General features: G+C 47.8%; 1 protein-coding gene across 3 annotated transcripts in view; it reads left to right on the top strand.

Annotated features, from left to right (window-relative positions):
* Nucleotides 1–434: 434 nt before the first annotated feature.
* The window catches only part of LOC308613334 (protein argonaute-1), a 30,533-nt gene continuing 14,947 nt past the window's right edge, over nucleotides 435–16,020 (top strand). The window contains exons 1-11 of one of the 3 annotated variants that reach the window (XM_081226657.1): nucleotides 435–656; nucleotides 5,606–5,789; nucleotides 8,281–8,401; nucleotides 8,847–9,028; nucleotides 9,426–9,562; nucleotides 9,787–9,921; nucleotides 10,072–10,159; nucleotides 10,818–10,965; nucleotides 14,998–15,117; nucleotides 15,489–15,611; nucleotides 15,747–15,880. In XM_081226657.1, the coding sequence (XP_081082783.1) occupies nucleotides 632–656; nucleotides 5,606–5,789; nucleotides 8,281–8,401; nucleotides 8,847–9,028; nucleotides 9,426–9,562; nucleotides 9,787–9,921; nucleotides 10,072–10,159; nucleotides 10,818–10,965; nucleotides 14,998–15,117; nucleotides 15,489–15,611; nucleotides 15,747–15,880 (1,397 nt within the window). In that variant the 5' untranslated portion in view covers nucleotides 435–631. Of the gene's footprint in view, nucleotides 657–5,605; nucleotides 5,790–8,280; nucleotides 8,402–8,846; nucleotides 9,029–9,343; nucleotides 9,563–9,786; nucleotides 9,922–10,071; nucleotides 10,160–10,817; nucleotides 10,966–14,997; nucleotides 15,118–15,488; nucleotides 15,621–15,746; nucleotides 15,881–16,020 lie in introns of those variants that run through there. The other 2 variants (XM_081226656.1, XM_081226658.1) reach the window with 2 other exon arrangements.

Here is a 16,020-nt window from a genome sequence, read left to right as displayed (position 1 = left end):
GAAGCTTGAAGGATGAGGGTGATTGGGAGGAGAGGTGGGAGGCAGGGCCCCTGGGTGATGGGGCTCTCGGAGTGTGTGAGGGTGACCTGGGAATGAGGTGGAAATGTGCGCGTGGCCCTGTGTGAAGGAGGGAGGCTGTGTGTAGGCTTGGAGGGACAGGTTTGGGGAAAAGACAAGGCCGGAGGCTGCTGCGGGGGGGTTGTCCTCCCGCCCCGCCCCACTTAAGCCACTGCGTGGTTCCGCGGCGCCTTTACCGGAGCCCTCTAGCCGGGCTGCATGGCGACGGGTGACCGCCAGGGGCCGCTGCCTCCGGTCCCCGGTGCCCCCGCCCCTCTCCATTGGCCTTTGTTGCTGTCGGAGCGCCCCGTTTGACTCGTTCCCGTCCGCCCCCTGGGCCTGGCGGTCGCGCCTGCGCACTGGCAGCTGGCCGGGCGCTAGCTGGGGGAGCTGCTGCAGGCTCCGCGGCGGCGGCTGCAACGGAGGCTGCGGGGGCGGCGGCGCGAGCGGCCGGGCTTGGGGGGGTAGCCGAGCCCGGCCCGGGAGCCCAAGCAGCTAAAGTGCGGGGTACCTAGGCCCTTCACGCTGGACTCCACAGTCTCCGGGCCGCCTGACCTCCGCACGGGTATATGGGATGGAAGCGGGACCCTCGGGAGCAGGTAAGGGCCCCCGGCAGAGGGGCACGGTGCATGCTCCAAGGACTAGGGGACTCCCGCGTGAAGAGCAGGATTTCCGAGTGAGGAAAGGTTTCCTGAGTGAGGAAAGGGGCTCTTATGAGATGGGGGGCCCAGTTTGAAGGGGGCTGTGTGCAGTTCCGGGGGAAACCTTGTGAAGGGAGCTCTGAGACGGGGGCCATTTATCAAAGGAGGCTGTATGCACTCCTAGAGGTGGGAAGTGCTCTGGGAGAAGGACCTCAACGCACGTAGGGACACTCGGAGATCCCGGGAGGCCTAGGGAGAGGCCCGGCAGGTGGCAGGGGGCGGGCCCCAGGTGTCCAGGAGAGGAGGGGGTCGACACAGATGGGCCCAGAGCTGCCGCATGCCGGGGGCGGGGGCTCAGCCGGACTGGGCTGGGCTGATGTCTTTTGGGAGAAGGCGCCAGAGCTGGGCTGTGAGCTCCGCCCCAGCCGGGCCTGACTCGGGGGCGAGGGTCAGGGGGCAGTGGGTGGGGATCCAGCCCCGGGATCCCCCCCCCCACCCAATCTAGGGAGATGGAGCGGAGGCGCCGGAGCATGCGCGGAGGTGGCAGCTGGAACGGGTTGCCCTGTGTGGTGGGGGCGTGGCCGCCCGAACCCCCCACCCCCAGACCCGCAGGTTGGCTTGGAAAAAGGAGCGCACTGTTGGGCTGCAGTCTCTCTTAGGTTATGCTGGCAGAGTACAAGTGGAAATGGGCCCCTTCCCCATCTTGGGGCTCTTGCACTTGGCCCTGAAAACCTTCAGTCATAATTTGCCAAGAATAGGTTGAGGGAAACTGCTAAAGTGCCTTATTCTGCCACTGGGATGAGGAAAGACTGGGATGGAAGCAATGTTTTAGGTTATGGACGGGTTCTCCTTGAAGACAGGCCTTAAAAGATGTGTTGGTTACTGAGGTACCAAGGCCAGGACCAGGTTTACCTAGAAGGGGTCTTCTGCCTGGTTTGCCCGGACCAACAGTGAGCAGAGTTGGGATCTTTTAATCCAAGAAAAATGACCTCTCTATTGAATGTCTCCTGAGTCGACAGCCTAATCTTTCTATAGCTTAATATTTTTATGTTTGTTGTCCCCCACTGATATCTTTTCTTTTTCCTCTCTCTACTCCCCAGAAACTGTCAGGGCCATGTTATTAGACCCAAGGTCGTCAAGCTAGCCTTTTGTCACAAATAAGTTGTTTGGGATAGGGGGAAGTCTATAGCCTTCACCATGGTGTCCCAGGTGATAGCCTTAACTTCTCCTTATTTACAATCAGGAGAAAAGGCGGTAAGAATAGAGGAGAAACTGAGGCAAGGCTGTCCCAAGAAGACCAGAGACCCTGTGTGTTGTGTAGTGGTGGCACCTCCTGTGTCCTGTCTCTTCCTTGTTTGATGGGAGGAGCAGTCTGGACCTGGGAATCCTTTAGGTCTTGTCTCACTACTTCCTTCCATTTGATCTCGGGGTGGGAATAAGATTTCCATTTGGGACAGGAATTTCATTTCTGGTTGAAGCATCTTTGTCTTTTATACCAGATCTAATCCCCTTAAGGAAATAGCTCCTGCCGACTCATTCAGTCATCCATTCAGTGATCTATAAGTACTTAGTGACTACTTTCCCCAGGACAAAAACAACCTTGTAAAGGCTGTGTAAACCTTAAGGTGGAATGCAGGGAGCAACTGACTTCAGAAAACGACTTCTTCCTTCCGTTAGGCCCCTTTCTCCATTCCAGGAGCTCTCCTGGTTTTCTGGGCTGGACACTACTTGCAGCAACCCAGGGACTAGAGTAGTAGAGGTCACAGAGGTCCAGATGGATTGCTGGGAGCTGGCACCCATACCAGACTGATCTATTATGATGAATTCCTAATGGTCTCTAGAGTGATGAAAAAGTTGACTTCTTTTTTGGTTCATGCTACATATTTATAGCTTCTAGGGAAGGAACTAGAGCCTGGTATCTGGAGTTGGCTGTAGCCTAATGGGGCAGGCTTTACCTCATCAAAAGGTGTAATTGAAATTCATTCTGGAAGCTGTGAGTGGAGGGATCCCATAACTGTCTCCTTCCTAGGCTCGGACTATTTTCTTGGAGGTTTGAGGACACAGTATGTACACAAAGCAAGGTATTGTTGCTGGCTTCACTGGGCCAGGTGTGCCTTCTGTGCTCAGGTGTGTCACAAGCACATATACTGGACTGGGAGCTCCCAGAGGGTAGAGGTGGTGTCTGATTTATCTGTGGAACCAACGAATGTCTAGGCCCTGACACAAGTACGTCTTTATTTTTTGAATTGAATCACATTCCAGTGTGAACATAAATGGGTTAAGCACATGTGTGGATATTTAATAATTTGTGTGTACTCAGTGTGTGGACAAATTCTTTTTGGAACGATTGGCCTTTTACTCTTTGCTTACCGGACAGCTAACCCAGCCTTGAGTTTGTCTTTGGTTAGCTTATTGGGAGGTATGTGGGCCTCAGAACTGCAGGGAAGGAATCCCTGAGCCAGGCCTTTCAGCTCTGTTACTTTTCCTTCTCAGGGCTGGTTGAGGATGGGGGAGGGGGAGTGTCCTTTTCATAGCCCCTCCCTCCTTGCTTTTGTCTGCAGGGAAGGGCCCCGCCCCTTTCCCCCAAGGCCCAAGCTTTGTCCTCTGTGCTGGGGCCCTCATCTGCATCACAAAGTGGCCGTCTGTCCCTGTCTGGGTCTGAAGGGAAGTGTCTCCCTTTCTCAGACTAAAAGCTGGGGGCAGGGTGGGGTTAGGGGAGGAACTTTGTACTGCTGTAAGGCTTGCAGGGGAGTGGAGTGGGAGAGAGGTTCTCTCTTCCTCCTGCCTTCCCTAGTTTGGATATGAAGGGGAGGGTGGGGGCTCCCTGTTTTTCCAAAGCCTCCTAGGAGTGGAGGGTGCCTAAGGCTAAGTCTGGTGTGTAGTCCTGTTTCTGGGGGAGAGAAAGCTTTGAGGCTAGAGTGTCTGTCCCATCCCCCATCATTTCTACCCAGCCCCTAGCTCTAGGGGATGTCTTTCTCCCAAGGCTCCTAACAATTATTCAGCCTGGGAGGCTAAGGAGGTGAATGGAATGTAAGAACTTGGGGAGGGAAAGGGTATCTCTTACCAGCTACTTCCACTAGGGTCATGTTTGTCCTGTGCTGGGTTTATAATTGTTTCTGAGCAGTGTGCAGGTGTTTGTGTGTTTGTGTGCTGTGTATGCTTGTGTGTTCTTTGTGGTGTGTCTATGGATCTGTTTGTTAATTCATTTAGTATCTGTATATTGAACACCTATATGCCAGGCACTGGAGATATAGCAGTGACCAAGGCAGATACAGTCCGTATCTTTGAAGAACTCACAATCTAGGCTGGTGAGGGGTATGTGTATGAAGGTACGCTGTCCAGGTCTAAGTATGTGTTTGGATGTATATGTTTATCTATGGCTTGTGTATAATTTCTGTTCAGCTCTTTCTGGGGTATGTGGCCAGGTGCTAGTAGTTAAGCTTTCCCTTCCCCAGGTAGCTGAATCCTGAAGGCCTTTTCTCCCCAGGCTGGGCCACCATTCCCATCTGTGTTTCCCTGTCTATGGAGTAGGGTAGGCTTGACAGGTGGTTAGAAGGAGACACAGCAGCTTAGCTCTGGAAAGCATGCCCCTCCCTTGAATGGTTCTGACCTCTTCCTGACCCCCCGGCTGAGGATATGCCCCATCCCCCCAGCCTCGCCAACTGTGAAAGCAGATCTCTGGTAATGGGAGGTTCTGGGCTGTTTTGTCCCTCTTTCCTCCCACCTGGGCTGGTCCTCTGCTGGCAAAGACAATAGTAGATGCTGACAGAGGGTTCTCTTAGGCAGTTTCCTCTTTTCTTCCCTTTCCCCTCAAGCTAGAAAATAAAACCAGGGGCAGCAATCAGACTGGTGGCAATAGAGGAGAAAGTAGTGGGAGATGGCCCTGCCCTAGCCCTTTCCCAAGGGCTGCCTCTGTCTTAAACCCCTTCTGCTACTGTCTGGGCCCTCTGTGTAGAAGGAGCTGTGGGCCTGGAAAGAACCTTGTATTCTTCTTCCCAGAAGCAGTAATCTCGTCTTCTCCAGGATGCTAATGTCTTCCCCTCCTTCCCAAGTCCTCTACTCTAGTTTACTCTTGCCTCAGTCTCCTATATTTAGCCTGTCTTCATTCCCTAGCCTTTTCTTCTTTTGAACTTCTTCATTGTCTCCCCACTTGCAGCCTTGCTTCTTGCCCAGGCTCTCAACTCTAAACTATCTTGCCCCAGCCCCTAACTCCAGCCTTTCCTCCTTCCCAGTTCAAGCATTTTTGGGCTGTGACCTCTAGTTCCAGCCTCTTCACCAGCTCTGTGTTTCAGCCTCTCTCCTTTCCTTAGTCTCCAGAATCTGTCCTTTTAGCCTTTTCTCCTTTTCTGCTCCATCCTCAGCCATTCGGTTGCCTTAATCTTTTCTCAGACACTGCCCTCTTCCTTGCGTGGCCTCCCCCCATCCCCCCGCCCCAGCACTTGGCCTTCTTTAGGTCTTCCTCCTGCCTGCAGTGCAGAGAAGCATTAAGATGATACTGTTTTGTGTTCAGGATGGTGATGAGTGAAGTGAGCATCTGGCTGACAGATAATAAGGCTTTCTTGGTCTGCTAGATACCTGAAGGAGTCTTCATCTAGTAGAGGGAAGAAAGAGTTTTGTTACTAGAGCCAGATTTAGCCCGTCTACTTAACATGTAATAGGAAGATATTACATACTCATTTGATGAATTTAAGATAGACAACAAGGGTAATTTTCCTAACTGGAAACAGTTTTTAAAAAATGAGCCTGGGTTGTTTCAGCCAGTGGAAGCCCTCAGTTGGGTTGGGTAGGCAGGAAAGAGGCTTTTCCTACACTTTGCTGCTCCCATTCTAGGAGGCCTTGTGCCTTCTCTGATCAGAGTGGTAAGGAGATTACCAGACTCTACCCTCACCAGCCTCTCTGTCTTGTAGCTGCAGGCACCTACCTGCCCCCCCTGCAGCAGGTGTTCCAGGCACCTCGCCGGCCTGGCATTGGCACCGTGGGGAAACCAATCAAGCTCCTGGCCAACTACTTTGAAGTGGACATCCCTAAGATTGACGTCTACCACTACGAGGTGGATATCAAGCCGGATAAGTGTCCTCGCAGAGTCAACCGGTAAGTAATGCACATTTAAGCCACTAAGTCCAGTAGTCCTTATTTTCCTGAGTCTCACAGCCTTAAAAGAGAATCCAGAGGTGTAAAAGAAAAACTAGTAGAGGGTGATATCACCAAATTCAAGAAAGTTCTCGAGGAAGAGATTCTAAGTAAGGTAAATGTTGAAAAATATCACTGGATTTGGCTATTAGGAGACAATTGGTACCTTTTGCCACAGTAGTTTCAGTAGAGGAGTTGGGCTGGTAATCTAACGGTGAGTTAAGGAATAAATGGAAGGTAATGTGGTAGGGATAGTGAGAACAGATAGCTTTTTTCTAGATAGCTTGATAGTGAAGCATGGGGAGAGAGGGAATATGTTGGCTAGAGAAGATTATAGGGGTCAAGTATAGTGCCTACTGCATTTCATTATTTGTTGAAATGAATAAATGAAAAGTTTTTAAGAATGAGACATGGGTATGTTTATAAACCGAGAAGGAGCTAGTGCAGGAGAGGTTAAAGATACAAGACAGAGAGGAGAGGCATGAGTGGGATGTCCTTGCTGAGGCAGGAGGACATATATATATATGCACAATGTAAAAAAAAATTTTAATATTACAGGAAGAGTAGCAATGAAAAATGTTTCGTATTACCCTGGCCTCCTGTCTCCTAGTCCCTTTCCCCAGATGCATTCATTATTACCATTCTTGAGTACACTTCGAGATATTTTTCTATACATATGCAAGCATATATGTTTATAGAACATTTTTAAAGCACACAGAATACAGAATCTTATATACACTGCTCTGCACCTTGCTTTTTTCCGCTGAACAATATAATTTGGAAAGTAATACATATCAGTACCTACATATCTGTCTCATTCTTTTGCATAGCTTCATAGATATTCCATTGAATGGATATACTGTAACCTATTTAATAAATCTATTCAAGAACATTTAGGTTGAATCTAAACTTTTGCTACAAAAATGAAACTGTGTAGAATATTAATATAGATACATTTTTGCATGCAAATACAAGTGTATCTGTAGGATAAGTTCCTAGGCTGGAATTGCTGGCATAATACATTTAAAATTTTTGAGATGTTGCCAGTTTTTTTTAAGGTAAGTTGTACCAATTTATACTCCCATCAGTAAGGTATCCCCCCATATCCGCACCAATTCAGTATATTGGATTTTTTAATTGTTGGCATTCTGATAAGTAGAGAATTATATCTTGGTCTAATTTTAAATTGTATTTCTCTGCTGAGTGAAGTTGAACATATTTTCAGATGTTTAAAAATTGTATATGGAAGGGATATTTCAAGTGTGAGAGGAAAGAAAGAGGAAAAGAGGCAAGTGTATATAAATATTTGTTTATATGTCTGGGAACTTGAGGGTGGCCTTGCCTTCTTTGTTCTACTCCTTTCAAAATTATTAAAGATGCTTTTTGATCTGAGGTAGGAGTGGATTCTGTCGTTGGGGGGTAGTGGAGAAGGTTTGACACAATCTATGAGGATGGAAGCAATCAGAGATATGAAAAAGATTGCTGGGCAGCACTGAGGCCTAATTGGCATTAAAACCGTGTGTTTACAGTTGCTTCCAATGTATAGTTTGAGTCTTTTTATCCAATAGTATTCAAGAGCTTTGGTTTAGACTTTTTTTTTTTTTTTTTTTGCGGTATGCGGGCCTCTCACTGTTGTGACCTCTCCCGTTGCGGAGCACAGGCTCCAGACGCGCAGGCTCAGCGGCCATGGCTCACGGGCCCAGCTGCTCCGCGGCATGTGGGATCCTCCCAGACCGGGGCACGAACCCGTGTCCCCTGCATCGGCAGGCGGACTCTCAACCACTGCGCCACCAGGGAAGCCCAAGAGCTTTGGTTTAAAAAGCGAAGGGTTCAGATAGTTGGATGGACTGGAATTTTGAAGGCTAGATGGATACTCTGGAATCTAAGTAGCAGAGGACAGGAAGTGAAATCAAGAAAGAGACGATAATGGAGAGAAAACATGGTGGTAGAACTAAGGATTTCAGAGAGATGGAAGAGATGAGGTTCTTCTTCCACACTTTATTCCTGTTCCAATTCAGGTCTCTTCCCATCTCCCTTTCTTGATCATCAGCTTGGGGATTGGAACAGCCTAGATTTTGTTCCTGATTCTGGACAGACCCTGAGATTAAGCCCTTCTCCCCTCAGCCTCCCCGCTCTGCTCGGAAGTCACTGACAACCACTCTTTTAGGTCCTTTGGAGCCTTGGTGATCCGAGGGCCAAAAATATCACCTGGGAGCGTGTTAGAAACGTAGAATTTCAGACTTTGCTCTAAATCTGCTGAATCAGAATCTGCATTTTAGATCTCTAGGTGATTCATATGAATGTTGAAGCTTGAGAAGCACTGCTTAGAATAGAGATGAGTAGCTGGTAGGGCAGAATATAGTAGATGGGACATTGCTTGGAGTTTACATTACTTCCAAGAGCTTGAAGTGGTAGTCTTTCAGCTTCCACTGGCCTTTCCCATTCCCCACAGGGAAGTGGTGGAATACATGGTCCAGCATTTCAAGCCTCAGATCTTTGGTGATCGCAAGCCCGTGTATGATGGAAAGAAGAACATTTACACTGTCACAGCACTGCCCATTGGCAATGAACGGGTAAGGTTGGGAGTCAGGCTGGACCTGTGTCAGGGGTCTGGGGAGGGACAGGACTCAACTAAGCCTGTTTGGAGTCTGGCAGTCCAGAGATCCCTTTCGTCTTTTGTGCTGAGAAAATGCGTTTTAGGGTGAGGGAGGGGTAGGTGCCGATGTTTATTTAGCCTCCTGTATGTCTGTCCCTGTCCAAACAGCAGACTGAGATGAGACTTAAAATCGACCTAAGGGACTTCCTACTAAGTGTGGTTGAGAGGGACAGATACACTGAGCCAAGGTGGCTGGAGACTAAGGGGCTGGATTTACTCTGAAGTTTTCATTGTGAGTCCCTATCAGCTTAAGAAGCAGATTCTTGGGAAATCTATGGGGTGAAGGATAATAGGGGCAAGGCAAGGAATATTGGGCCGTGGGACAGCATCAGCAATCTTTCATCCCTTTCTCTTTCCTGAAGGTTGACTTTGAGGTGACAATCCCTGGGGAAGGGAAGGATCGAATCTTCAAGGTCTCCATCAAGTGGCTAGCCATTGTGAGCTGGCGCATGCTGCATGAGGCCTTGGTTAGTGGCCAGATCCCCGTTCCCCTGGAGTCTGTGCAAGCCCTGGATGTGGCCATGAGGCACCTGGCATCCATGAGGTACTGGGTGTAGTTAGTATCTGGGCTACAAGTGGTGGCAGAAGTGCTGTGGGAGGAGGAGGGGAATGAGCATATATTAAGGTCCCACCGTGTGCCTTTCAAATAAAAATTCTTTGAAGCCCTACCATATACCAGGCAAGTGTGCATATACATTTAGATGGTTTAAAGCTTTGGCCCTGTCCCTTTTACATATCATTGGACCTCACCCCATCTGTCCCTGCAGGGCAGTAAAAGGGGAGAGACTTGCACAAGGTCAGTCACACAACTAGTAAAGGATCAGAGCTGGAATTAAAGCCCTGGTGTCCTGCCTTCCAGGCCAGGGCTCCTCCGTGCCCAGGATGCCTCACAGGGTGGGGGCCTGTGCCCGAGGGACCAGTTCTCTGCCTGTCCCTGCCAGGTACACCCCTGTGGGCCGCTCCTTCTTCTCACCGCCTGAGGGCTACTACCACCCGCTGGGGGGTGGGCGCGAGGTCTGGTTCGGCTTTCACCAGTCTGTGCGCCCTGCCATGTGGAAGATGATGCTCAACATTGATGGTGAGTGGGGAGAGCTATGGAGCCAGGGGCACCCTGCATCCAGTGACCACACTCCCAGCCTCATCCCTCCCAGCTCTGTAACCACACTCCTAGTCTAATCCCTACAGCCCTGGGACCCCTCCCCCATCCCAATACCCTATAAAGAAGAGGGTGTAAAGAGCAGTGCTTCCATTTATTCTGGAAGACAGAACCTGAGCTGAGCTTTACCTACCATGTCCCCACAGTCTCAGCCACTGCCTTCTACAAGGCGCAGCCAGTGATTGAGTTCATGTGTGAGGTGCTGGACATCAGGAACATAGATGAGCAGCCCAAGCCCCTCACGGACTCTCAGCGTGTGCGCTTCACCAAGGAGATCAAGGGTGAGGACCCAACCAGGCGGGGAGGGGAATCAGTGCTACTTTCTCTTTAGTCCTAAAAGGAAATCCCCTTGGGATATATTCAGGGGAGAGGCCAAGCCTGGGCACATGAGCAACCTTTTCCAACCCTGACAAGCAGTGTGTGTGTCCCAGGCCTGAAGGTGGAAGTGACCCACTGTGGACAGATGAAGAGGAAATACCGCGTGTGTAATGTTACCCGCCGCCCTGCCAGCCATCAGACGTAAGTTGACAGGGCTGCTAAGCCATACTGTTGGTGGAAGAGGGCCGATATTTCAACATACTCTGTTCACTTTCTCTGCACTCACACCTGGCCCTGAGGATGAGCCCTGTTTTTGAAGATAAGCTGTGGGAATTTGGCATCCCTCCCCTAACCTTCCCAGATCCATTGATACTCTTCCTACCATTTTTACCTTCTTGGTCTCCACCTTTCCTTCTTGGGCGTTTACTAGAGAGCAGGTGTCTTTCTCTGGCTTCTTTCTCAGTTCTATAAATGTTAGGATCTCTCTCAACTTATTCTTCCTCCTGAAAAAGAAAGTTGAGATCCTAGGCTAGACCCTTGGGAAAGTTGTCACTGATTCCATCTACCTTCTTCACCTCAGACTGTGCTGGACAATGAGTGCCTACTGTGTGTCAGGCTTCATGCACAACACTAGAAATACAGATGAGTCAGATATCATCTGACCATTGTGGAACTTGCCTTTCAAATCTTTGGCTTCACTCTTGGAGCCCTGTATTTCCTCTGCTTTCCCATGAGTGGTGGGAGTGCTCAAAGAGGTTGGATAGGGATGAAGTCAAGTCTGGCGCTTCCCATGGTTGTAGGTCTAGAAAGGTGTTACTGAACGCTGGGCTATGACACCTCTTTCCCTTCCCCCAAACAGGTTTCCCTTGCAGCTGGAGAGTGGACAGACTGTGGAGTGCACAGTGGCACAGTATTTCAAGCAGAAATATAACCTTCAGCTCAAGTATCCCCACCTGCCCTGCCTGCAAGTTGGCCAGGAACAAAAGCATACCTACCTGCCCCTAGAGGTGAGACTGCCAAGTAAATGGCCTGGCTGGGGAACAAACATGGTACCTGCACACTGATCATCAGAGGTCTGTTCTTCCATTTGTAGTCTCTCATCATTTTTAGGTTTGGAAAATTGATGTTCTGGGAGGTCATTCTGTGAAATGTAGGCCTCACTCTTAACTGCTGAGCTCTTTACTTATCCCGCATCCTGCTCTCGTATTCTTTCAGGACTGCCAGGCAGAGGCGAAAGCTGTATTTACTGTTTAATAAGTAATTAGTTCATTCAGGACAGAGATTTCAGATATCTACACTCATGTCCTCTTAATTTCTCTTTCCCTTGTCTGGAGCTGGGGATCTAGATGACCTAAAGATACAAGTATACTTTATTTTACAGAAAATGGACATGAATGTTACCTGTAACGTGAATCCTGTATCCCCAGTGATCAATGTGTTCCTTTTTTTAAAAAAAATTAATTAATTTATGTTTGGCTGCATTGGGTCTTCGTTGCTGTGTGCGGGCTTTCTCTAGTTGTGGCAAGCGGGGGCTACTCTTCGTTGTGGTGCGCGGTCTTCTCACTGTAGTGGCTTCTCTTCCTGAGGAGCACAGGCTCTAGGTGCACAGGCTCAGTAGTTGTGGCTCGCGGGCTCAGTAGTGGCTCGCGGGCTCTAGAGTGCAGGCTCAGTAGTTGTGGCGCATGGGCTTAGTTGCTCCGCAGCATGTGGGATCTTCCCAGACCAGGGCTCGAACCCGTGTCCCCTGTATTGGCAGGCATCAGATTCTTAACCACTGCACCACGAGGGAAACCCAATGTGTTCCTTTTGAAAAAGTTTTCGCTCCAAGATTTGTCATATTTTTATACTTCAGCAGACCTTTGAAATTCTGCAATTAAAGAAAGAATAGTAATGCTCTTAAGTCATTTGCATTAAGTCATAGAATGCAAATGGAGAACCACTGGCCTGTATTTGGTTTTCTATACACTAGCCAAAATGTCTAATGAGAAACTATCTCTGACTGCTTCATTGTCTAGTCCAGTGCTGCTCAAAGTGTGGTCAGTGGACCAAGAGCACAGGTATTACCTGAGAGCTTGTTTGAAATGCAGAATCTCAGGTTCCACCTAGACCTACTGAATCAGTATCTCTTTTAACAGAATCTAAAGAGGATTCATAAGAACATTTTAGTTGGAAAAGCACTAGCCTAGATTACCGTCTTACTCTGTTCTAGCAGCAGGAGTCAGATAGCTGGGACCAAAACTTAAGCCTTCTGTGAGCTTTTGGGATTTCAGAACTAACTAGAGGAAATTAGGCTGAGGGGAGAAGAGATCCCAAAGCCCAAGAACTCTGACTTAGTAATAGCTGCTGATGCACAGAAAGTGGGATGAAGACAGTATGTTCTCTGAGATGTAAACAGAAGCCTTTAACGGCAATTACAGCTAAGTAGATAGGCTTTGGATAATATCTACTGCAAGCTGAGATTTGTTAGCAAATTGACATTACTTCTGTTTAAACAATAGTTTCCAAGGTGAATAACTTATGTATTTTGATTTTTTTACTGTTGCTTGTTTATTTAACAAATATTTATTGAACTCCTACTATGAGTCATACGCTCTTAGGTGTGGGGAAAGCAGAGATTAACAAGACAGATAAGGTCCCTGCTGTCATGGAGCTTATAATCTAGAAGGGGGAGATAGATAATAAATTGATAAATAAGATAGTTTCAGTTGGTGGTAAGTGCTATAAGAATAATAAAACAGGTTAAGGGGATAGTCATAAGGGTGGAGCGGGTTGGAGATTCACTTTAGTCATTGTGGTCAGAGAAGGCTTCTTTTTTTTTTTTTTTTTCTTTTTGGCCACACTGACGGCATGTGGAACTTCCCCAACCAGGGATCGAACCTGCGTGAGTGTGGAATCTTAACCACTGGACCATCAGGGAAGGCTTCTTTTAGGAGACATTTGAGCTGAGTCCCAAATTATGAGATAGAACCAACCTTTTACAACCTGAAGGAAGAGCCTTCCAGGCAAGAGTTTAATAGTGAGTACAAAGGCTCTAAAGCAGTAGGGAGCTTGGATCTTCTTAGAGAGACAGAAGGCTTAGTGGCTGGTATGTAGCGTATGAGGGGAGAAGTAGTAGGAGATGATTTTGGAGAGAGGTACGGGGTCAAATCACATAGGCTATTGTAGGTGATAGTTTTTTTTTTTAGAATTGCTTTATTGAGATATAATTCATATTCCATAAAACTCACCTTCTTAAAATGTACAATTCAGTGGGTTTTAGTTAATTCACAGAGTTGCGCAACCATTACCGTTGTCTGATTCTAAAACATTTTCATCGCCCCCAGAAGTAAGCCCATACCCATTAATAGTCACTTACCATTCCTTCTGCCCTCCTCACCAGACCCTACTAACCACTGATCTACTTCTGTCTCTGTGGATTTGCCTATTCTGGACATTTCATATAAATGGAATTATATAATATATGGCCTTTTTTAAAGTGGCCTATTTCACTTAACATAATGTCTTCAGGGTTCATCTATATTGTAGCATACGTCAGAATTCCCTTCCTTTTTAAGGCTGAATAATATTTTGATGTGTGTATATACCACATTTTGTTTATCTGTTCATTCATTGATGGACACTTGGGTTGCTTTCACCTTCTAGCTATTATGAATAATGCTTCTATGAATATAGGCATACAAATATTTGTTCTAGTCCCTGCTTTCATTTCTTTTGAGTACATACCCAGAAGTGGAATTACTGGATCATATGGTAATTCTGTGTTTAATTTTTTGAGGAATCACCCTACTGTTTTCCACAGCAGCTGTACCATTTTACCTTCCCACCAGCAATGCACAAGGGGTCCAGTTTCTCTACATCCCTGCTTTAGTCTTTTTTCCAGTGTTGATTCTGTAGTTGAAATTATCCGTAAAGAGTTCTACAACTTTGTTACCTTCAAGAGAGCAACCTCACAAATTTTAACAATTCTGGATTTTCATTAAGGGAATTGACTCATTCTTTGAGGTACAGAGTTTAAGGGCAGGTGACCTTGTCCTGGTTTTCCCTACCATTGTTCAGCATGAACTCTGGAAGTTAGGCAGAGAAGCAGTACTTAGTGTATTGGCCCTATGGGAACAAGTTTTACATTTCATTTCATCTAAATCCTCACTACAGCTTCAAGAGACAGCCAGTGCTTTTTCCGGTGGCTAAAATTAAAGAAGCAGAGTCTTAAGAGTGGTTAAGAGTCCTGCCCAAGGTAGCATCTTCTAGAATTGGCAAAGCTGGACTTCAAACTCACGTGTTCTTGAGTTCTCTCTACTTTGCCAAAAGGCTTCCTGTTCACTGCTTCCTGAATATAGTATATTGGGCAATGAAAGTCTTATATATCACTAGAAAGCCTTTTCTGATCTCCATTGTGTTCTCTTGGGCCCAGTACAGAGGAACCATGTGGCAGGATGTTCCTCACACCAACAGAGCACACTGTCAGTCAGCAGACAGTGATTTCTGTAGTCCAAGGGCTCAGTGATCATCTGTAGGCTCGGCCTCAAGAGTTAAAGAGTCACTGCCAGTTCTCCTGGTGTGTTGCAGTGTGGAACGACTGACTGCCTGCTACCGTTGGAGAGCTGTCTACTACCTAGGCATCCAGTTTGTGTGTATTGCGTTTTTTTAGTATTAAGAAGAGCTCTAGACTGGGTCCTTTGGTAAATAATAATTTATGCTACAACTTACTGAGTGTTTACAATGTTCAGAACTGCACTTGGTTCTTTAAGTGCTTTATTTAATTTAGTCTCCAGACAGTCCTAGGAGATTGTTACTGTTCTCCCTATTTAATATATGAGCCCTGAGCCCAGATCTGCCTCTGGATCCTAAGCCCTTAATCACAAAGTGGCTGTATTACCTTTTGTATTGCACGTGGATATTTTCTAACTTAACTGTCTATGGACAAGGGATTTTCTAGTCCGTTTCTAGGACTGACAGCCAAGTCCTCTTCCCTTACTATGGGGCTCCGGGTATAGGGTGAACTATACTCAAGCCAGCTGTGCATATTCTTGTTTCCTTAGGTCTGTAACATTGTAGCTGGGCAGCGCTGCATTAAGAAGCTGACTGACAACCAGACTTCAACCATGATAAAGGCTACAGCTAGATCGGCCCCAGACAGACAAGAGGAGATCAGCCGCCTGGTCAGTGAGGATGCAGAGAAACGTATGCTTGGTTGCTCAGTCATGGGAGTCCCTGGTAGCATAGATGCCTTTCTGCCCTGGCAGGACCCTTAGGAAAACAAAAGTCTGGATTTGTTACCTGGAACTCCATAGGACTGCTCTTGCTTCTTGACCCTGTAGCTACTTTGTTTCCTATCTCTTTTTCTCTCCTATATTACTTCCCTATGTTATCTATTCCCACTTACCTCATCTTCCACTTCCCCCCAACCCCCTTTTTAGGGCTATTTCTTGCCAGCCTCAGCTGTTCTTCAGGGCTTTCTGCTTGGGACCTGGAGGGTGAGCAGTATTGCCAAGCTACTGCTCTCCTGAGATCCCCTTCTTTTGTCTTACAGATGAAGAATGCCAGCTACAACCTGGATCCCTACATCCAGGAATTTGGGATCAAGGTGAAGGATGACATGACGGAGGTGACAGGGCGAGTGCTGCCGGCGCCCATCTTGCAGTACGGCGGCCGGGTGAGCAGGGTCAGGGCCAGACAACATCTCTGGGACATGTGGGGGGAGGTTGGGTTATATAGCCAGTGGCTTTTGCTCCCCTACCCACCTGGCTCTACTGAGGCTCACCTGGACTCCCCCTTTGCCTATCCCCAGAACCGGGCCATTGCCACACCCAATCAGGGTGTCTGGGACATGCGGGGGAAACAGTTCTACAATGGAATTGAGATCAAAGTCTGGGCCATTGCCTGCTTCGCACCCCAAAAACAGTGTCGAGAAGAAGTGCTCAAGTAAGGAGGTTGGGTGTATGGATGGAAGGGTGGGAAGGACCCTAGAGCTGCCTAACTTCCTCTACTCCCAGGGGGCCACGATTTGATCTGTAGTCTGTTCTTTCTGAGTCTTGACTCTCCCCACCTGTGCTGTCTGGCTC

This window comes from Mesoplodon bidens, assembly GCF_964165515.1.
Source record: "Mesoplodon bidens genome assembly, chromosome: 2".
NCBI classification, from domain to species: domain Eukaryota; kingdom Metazoa; phylum Chordata; class Mammalia; order Artiodactyla; family Ziphiidae; genus Mesoplodon; species Mesoplodon bidens.
The sequence above is the reverse complement of the archived record's forward strand: the minus strand, read 5'-3'. Positions and strand labels throughout refer to the sequence as shown.